The 7,256-nt window shown below is 42.6% G+C and overlaps 1 protein-coding gene across 1 annotated transcript; it reads right to left on the bottom strand.

Annotated features, from left to right (window-relative positions):
• Positions 1–6,369, bottom strand: LOC8072876 (plasma membrane ATPase 1). The gene is made up of 21 exons (XM_002442573.2): positions 5,993–6,369; positions 5,377–5,496; positions 5,167–5,265; positions 4,905–5,042; positions 4,696–4,830; positions 4,354–4,533; positions 4,055–4,261; positions 3,846–3,965; positions 3,651–3,770; positions 3,433–3,555; positions 3,193–3,297; positions 2,789–2,933; positions 2,405–2,569; positions 2,082–2,320; positions 1,969–2,001; positions 1,703–1,784; positions 1,454–1,614; positions 1,120–1,305; positions 859–1,041; positions 584–762; positions 1–363 (listed from the first exon to the last, which is right to left on the bottom strand). Exons 1-21 carry the CDS (start codon positions 6,044–6,046, stop codon positions 267–269), a joined length of 2,871 nt encoding a protein of 956 aa, XP_002442618.1. The 5' UTR covers positions 6,047–6,369; the 3' UTR covers positions 1–266.

Here is a 7,256-nt window from a genome sequence, read left to right as displayed (position 1 = left end):
TGAGTGGCCAAAAAAACTCTGTGCTCGCCCCTTCAAGCACTTATTTATATAGCCGAGCAAAGTTCATAAATTGATTGTCATACCATGTGAGGAGAAGACAGAAATCGGGGATTACAGAGAGGGATCTGTCTCATTTCAGGTACTTGTCGGTGCTTGCAGTTCGGTTAAATAAACAAAACAAAGAGAAGCCAGCCACCATCAAATTCACACGTCGGTGGGCAAAAAAGAAAAAGAAAAAGAAAAAACTTCTTCTGGACAGGCAAAGTTTACACTGTGTAGGACTGCTGGATGGTCTCGATGTCAAGCCCCTTCAGCTTCACAACAGACTCCACATGTCCCTTGAGTGTGTGAAGCTCCCGCAGCCTGTAACATAACAATCATCCACGGCAGCATGAATCCAATTTGCACCGTTGTCAATCAAGCAACTTTAAAGCTGTTCAAACTATTGCCTACCAGTACCGCAAAAAGGCACTTTTCATATAGTAATAATGCATTCATGAAAAGGAAAGGAACAGGGGTGGGCCTAACCGCCTAAATAATAGCACACATAAGAAAGCACTAACTACTTGGTTTGTGATCTTACCTTGCAATCTCAGCCCTCCTCTTCGCCTCTTCAGCCATCTGGTTCAGCTCATTGTACCCAGCCTTCTCCGGGAACATCTTGGCATCAGGTGCCTGTAGCCCATGGAGGGTCCTCTGTGCATGTGCCCACTTCAGCTCCCTCTCCTCCCTACCAAAGTCCTTCTTCCTTGTGAACGCAATCTACAGAACGATGATGGGAGTTAGTCACACGCTCATGGTACCCAAAACTCCGATAGACAATTGACACATGTGCAGCACATATTAATAGCTTATTACCCTTTGCTCAATGACAAGATCCCATGCTTTCCCGCTAAGAGCATATCTGATGAGGAACTTGATGATATCGAGCGGGAAGTAGAAGATGATGTTGTAAAGCCACACAATACCAGCCCAGCCCCACCCAATGCCTTTGATCGAAGTGAATGCCCAGTCGGCGTACACAGCAATCAGTGTAGCAATCTACAATTAAACAGGATATTTTAGCTCAATAAACGTATAACCTAGAGCAGTTCGCAAGGAAAGGGAGTAAGAGCTCACCAGCTGCGCGACCAAGAAAGCAAAGACCAACAGAAACCCTGGACGCTCGACAAATGACCAGCTCCGGGACCTTGTCACAAAGATAAGGGCTTGGCTGATGGTGCTGACTTGCAGGTAAACAGCAGAGGCAAGCTTTTGGAAATCATCTTGAGCTGTCTTCTCAAGGCTTTCGACATGAAATATTTTCTGAAATATTTTCAAACAAGTAAGCAAAAATAAGGCACTAAAAGTAACATAAGTTCCCTAGCCAACCCTAGTGTTAAGAATAAAATTTACAATTGAACTAAGACTCATCAAAATCCAAATGCAGATAACCATTTGCAAGAATCCTTACTGGGAAAAAGTTTGTCTTGTATGCAGCCCAAAAGAAGATGACAGTCATCATTGCCTGATATCCACCAAGGACAACTCCAGTTGTGAAAATTTCAGCCAGCTTCCAGCTGTCGGGTAGTGGGGATGGTTTTACACGATCCTTTGATATAGTCATTATGGTACCTATTCATCACATCAAATGGTCGAATAACATTATAACCTTTTTGGGTTTCTACTTCAACTTCTTTCAAAGACAGAGGGAGGAACGTACCATCATTTAGAATTGCAATGATTAGGACCATGAATGGGGGGAAATCAAATTTCCAAATCAGGGCAAGGAGCATAAATCCAAGCTGTCAAGATTAAGGGAAAAAGTGACAGTTAAACCTTCAAGTTCAAGCAATATTGTAGATGCATGGGAATATCACAGACGGTTTTGTTTCTGTTGAATCTAGTAGAAATTTAATCCCAAACAGAATCCGCATGCAAAGATCTATAAGTTTCAGCTTGGAGTACTGACAGACATATAAGACTTACCACAATACGAATGGTGATCGAGACAGCATAGATCTGACATAATAAAAATGCAATAGCCAATTAGCACAAGGAAAAACATAGCACAATTGAGAGCATTTCAACTTCTAGCATACCGTGTAATTCTTCATACGCTGGAAAATAGCGCGACTAGTAAGCACAGCACTAATGATCACACTAAGCCCTGGTTCTGTGAGGACAATATCTGAAGCACTCCTGGCTGCATCAGTTGCATCAGCAACAGCAATACCGATATCAGCTTTCTTCAGGGCAGGAGCATCATTTACTCCATCACCAGTCATTCCACAGATATGCTTCCGTGCTTGCAGACGTTTCACGATCTCATACTTATGTTCTGGAGAAAAAATAATTACTCAATTAATCCAGGATAAAATTTTTATGCCTCTTCACAACAATATTTATTCCTCCTAAACCATACCAGGGAATACACCAGCAAAACCATCAGCTTTCTCGATGAGATCGTCAACAGGTAAAGCAGCAATAGACTCATCCTTGTTCTGCCCTAACAAAGCAGAAGAAGGATACATATTTGTACCCATTCCTAGACGGCGTCCTGTTTCTTTTCCGATTGCCAACTGATCACCTGAACATTAGAAAATAAATCAAAACGCTGGGACCAAGCGAGACAGAATAGTGTAATGAAGCCACCAGCCCACCACAAGGCAACAATGTACTTCTATCAGGAGATGTTCTATACTTCTATGACTGGATAGGATTATATCAAAGGCATCGTCACTGCGAAACATAGAGCTGAATAAACAGAAAGAGAGATCATTTTGATAATATTCAGTTGGCATTATACCAGTGATCATCTTGACATTAACACCAAGGTTGAGTGCCCTCCGAATTGTTTCAGCACTGTCATGTCTTGGAGGATCAAAAAGTGGCATGAGACCAACGAAGTGCCATGGACCACCAGGACTTTCTTTCCTCCCCTCAGGTACTTCCTACATAAGAAAAACACAACAGTTTACCACTAAGACAACATAGGCATAAAACTGGTGAAACTATGCAAAGTGGTGCGAGTGAGAGACAAATGGACCTCACAGTTCTTTAAAACAAAATGGACCTTTTCACAAAGAAAAGAAAATGGACCTTTTCACAAAAAAAAAAAAGAAAAGAAAATGACCTAAGATGCTCATATTATTATTGTGGTCAGTGCAATGCAAATAGTAAGACAAGATAGAAGCTGCATTGTCTTCTCACCTGATATGCTACAGCAAGCGATCTAAGTCCACGCTCTGCAAATTTATCAATCACAGCATGGACCCTCCTCTCTATCTCTGACTTGTTGTGAGCCAAATGGAGAATCTGCATCCAATTTATAGAGTATATGGCATGAGGTTATATGCATGCATTATGTTAAACAAATCCGAATTTAACGCTTTCATCAGGCAATGCTGAGATATCAAGACATCACTGGTTAATTCTTGATTCTTGTTGTACCTGTTCAGGTGCACCCTTACTAACACGATACATTTTCCCATCACCGTCAATATATGTCAATGCTGTCCTTTTGTCAGTAGGATTGAATGGCAGGAAGTGAACTTCTTGGATGCCAGCGCGTGCCTTCATGAAAACATGGACAAAGAGCCATCTCATCATAGTAAGTAATATAATATAATCATCATTCTCTGCTTCGAGCTTGTAACAAAGGTATATACCTCTTTAGGATCAGCTAGCATCCCAACAATAGCAGTATCAATGGCATCTTGGTTTTCTGTACGGGATGCTCTAGCAGCCATGAGAATCACTTGGTCCTGAGTAATGCCCCTTTCAAAAACCTGCATTGACAAATTTAAAGTTAAACAGAAATGAGAGAGCTAAGAAAATATTAGAAATAGTTGTTTTTGTCTCACGTCAACGAGGTTCTTGTCCACAGTAAGCTTGTTCAGGGTCAGAGTTCCTGTTTTATCACTGCAAAGAACATCCATGCCAGCCATCTCCTCGATTGCAGTCATTCTCTTTGTGATAGCACCCTAGAGAAACATTGTTTAAGTTGTTAAATATATCAAAGAATATTTAAGGGAAACAAAAACACAATTGACATGATGATCCATATATGAACCTGTTGAGACAAACGATGGGACCCAATAGCCATAGTTACAGATAGGACTGTCGGCATGGCTATGGGGATGCCTCCAATGAGAAGGACGAGGAGGTTGTCAATCCCAGGGCGGTATGCCCTGTGCTGGATAGGATACATGACAATGATCTCAACAAACATCCCAACAGCAATTGAGCAAATGCAGAAGTTCCCAATAGCCGTCAAGACCTGCACCAGCCAAGTGATACAATATAAGCAATGAAGTACATTGACAATTCAGTGCAGAATACATGCACAGGAGACAGGACGCCCAATATTACCTTCTGGAAATGGCCAACTTGGTTTGTGGAGTCAACAAGGTGAGCAGCCTTTCCGAAGAAAGTATGAACACCAGTGGCAATCACAACAGCTTCGATTTCACCTTGCTTGACTGTCGAACCAGAATAGACACCATCACCGGGACCTTTGGTAACCGGCAGTGACTCTCCAGTCAGGGCAGACTACAATGCAAGAGAAATTATGAGGGAAAAAATCACTAGGGCTCATTTTTTTTTAGATAAGGGAACAATGTTCCAGCCGCTACCATCCACTGATAGTACAGCCAATCACTAGGGCTCATGAAAGGCCAAATTATTTTAACAGGTGATGACAACGGGAAGAACCTGGTCGATCTTCAAAGGATCCCCCTCAAGGAGGCGTGCATCTGCAGGTATGATGTCTCCGAGTTTAATACTGACAATGTCTCCTGGTACAAGAATGGCTGCATCTTCCTCGGTCCATCGACCGTCACGAAGCACCTGAAGAAAGAAAAGTCAGCCGATTCAACCTTTTTGGAAGGATTCAGCAAACATAGAGGTCGGTCGCAACAAACCTTGGCTTTAGGAGCGAGACGAGCCATGAGGGCTGCAGCAGCATTACCAGCATTGTTTTCCTCGATAAAACTGATTGTTGAGTTGATGACAAGCAGAGTTATGATACCAACAAAGTCCTGCCAATCTGGTGGCTTCCCCTGATGACATACATAATCACAAGGCAACTACAACTCAGAATACGTTCCAACTGTGAACAAAGATACCAAAGGAAAAGAGCTTGGAAATGGAATTTGAAGTCTGTAGTAGATTTCTGTGACCTACCCCTCCATTGGCAAGGGCAATGGCCATGATTGCTGCAGCCTCCATGACCCAGGAGAGTGGATTCCACATAAAGCCCAAAAACTTGAGGAATTTGCTCTCCTGCGGCCATCAAAATCCCAGCTTTAAGCAATTATTTATTACATGTGTTTTCTCCAGCAAAGTTGGGGAAAAAAAGCACAAGGCGGAGTGGTGACGTGAGTGAAAGCAAACCTCCTTCTCCTCGAGCTTGTTCGGGCCAAAGATTTCGAGGCGCTGCTGCGCCTGCTGAGTGGAGAGACCCTCGCGGCTGCATCTCAGATTCTCAAACACCTCCTCGAGGGGGATGTTCTCCTGCAGAGAAGATAGGAAAAGCAGCAGACAGCGTCAGTTGAGTTGAGCAACACAATTCCTTGGCACAACTTTTTTTGAGAAAATTGCCTACTAGTACTACATGTATGTACGTAACGAGTAGTATGCCTCTACGACTCTACGTCTCTCTAGGATGATGTAGCAATTCCTAGAGAGAAGTGAAAAGAACAAGTGATGAAGGAAGCAGATTTGAAAAACAGCTACTAGGTAGTAGGTAGAGAAATGAAACGTCAGTATGCCAAAATGTCAGTCACCTAGAATTCCGGAATCCGGAGAACAAGGACCACAAACCAAGCATACAGGGTTTTTTGTTTTTTTGCTAGACTAGAGAAGAGATGCAAATTTCGTAGAAGAAGAGAGGAACGGCAACCTTTCTTAGTCTCGGAAAAGGAGGCTAGAAAGGCGCAAGCTTTTCTTTTTCTCTCTTCCCAACAAGAATTCGTGGGGGGAAGAAAAGGAGGAGAAGAGGCATATATACCAGGTCGACGGCCTCCTTGAGGACGGCCTCGAGGTTGCCCTCCTTCTCAGCCATGGGGGCGGCACCTCGCTCCTCACGGATCTCCCTCTCCCTCCCGCTGTCCTGCTGCTGGTGTGGTGGTGGTGGTGGTTCCCCCTTGCAGTTCCAGATTTATATGCAAACAACAAGAAGAACAAGGCGGAGGCCGGAGGAGAGCAGGGGAGGGAGAGCTTGCTCGGTGGTGAATGTGGGTTGTGTTTTCACCCCGTGCACAGACGGATGGAGATGGGATGAGGTGGTGGGGATGGGATGGATGCGGGCGGGCGAGCGAGCGAGCGAGGAAGAAGAAGGTGTCAGGTGACAGACAGGGGAGTGGGAGTCCACAACGGCAACAACACACACATGGGAATGGATTGGGATGCGATGGTATTCGCCAAGGCCAAGAAAAAAAAAAAGAAATGTGGAGCAAAAGGAAGGAAACCAAGCGGATAAAAAGGAAGGGAGGAAAACATGTAGAGCACTCTCTTCTCTTGTCTGCTTTGCTGGAGTAGCAAGGAAATGGCAAAGCAAAAACCTACTGTTGCCTGTTGGACATGCAGCTGTGCTTGGTTTGGCTGTCTGTCCTATCCTCTCTCTGGTCTCGACATCTATCTACTGCACAAATGGACACCCTTCACATACTCATAAAGATGTCTTTTTTTTAACAAAAGTGTGCTTTTTCTCGAGCCTTGGGCCTTGTTTAATTTCCAAAAGTTTTTATCTGTAGGTATTGTATCATTTTTGTTTTTATTTAGCAAATATTATCCAATTATGAACTAACTAGACTTAAAAGATTCATCTCACGATTTATAGACAAATTGTACAATTAGTTTTTGTTTTTGTCTATATTTAATGTTTCATATATGTGTCGTAAGATTCGATGTGACGAGGAATTTTAAAAAGTTTTTGGTTTTTGGGTAAACTAAACAATAGTTCGCAAATTTTTTTGTTTTTGGATACTCTAGCATTTCGTTTTTATTTGACAAACATTGTCCAATCACGGACTAACTTGACTCCAAAGATTCATCTCACAAATTACAGGTAAATTGTACAGTTAGTTTTTATTTTGATCTATATTTAATGCTCCATGCATACGACCAAAGATTCGATATGACGGAGAATCTTGAAAATTTTTGCGAACTAAACAAGGCCTTAGTCGAGGAGATGAAAAATTTTGAGGTATGATAGCATTTTCATTTTTATTTGACAATTATTATTCAATCATGCACTAACTAAATTCAAAAAA

Source organism: Sorghum bicolor, chromosome 8 (genome assembly GCF_000003195.3).
Source record: "Sorghum bicolor cultivar BTx623 chromosome 8, Sorghum_bicolor_NCBIv3, whole genome shotgun sequence".
In the NCBI taxonomy this organism is placed as follows: Eukaryota; Viridiplantae; Streptophyta; class Magnoliopsida; order Poales; family Poaceae; genus Sorghum; species Sorghum bicolor.
The sequence above is the reverse complement of the archived record's forward strand: the minus strand, read 5'-3'. Positions and strand labels throughout refer to the sequence as shown.

Coding starts and splice junctions, on each gene's coding strand:
- LOC8072876 (XM_002442573.2), bottom strand. CDS start 6,046: ATGGCTGAGAAGGAGGGCAACCTCGAGGCCGTCCTCAAGGAGGCCGTC. Junction 4,534..4,695: donor ATCCTTTGAAGATCGACCAG/GTTCTTCCCGTT, acceptor CTTGCATTGTAG/TCTGCCCTGACTGGAGAGTC. Junction 3,966..4,054: donor CCCATCGTTTGTCTCAACAG/GTTCATATATGG, acceptor ATGTTTCTCTAG/GGTGCTATCACAAAGAGAAT.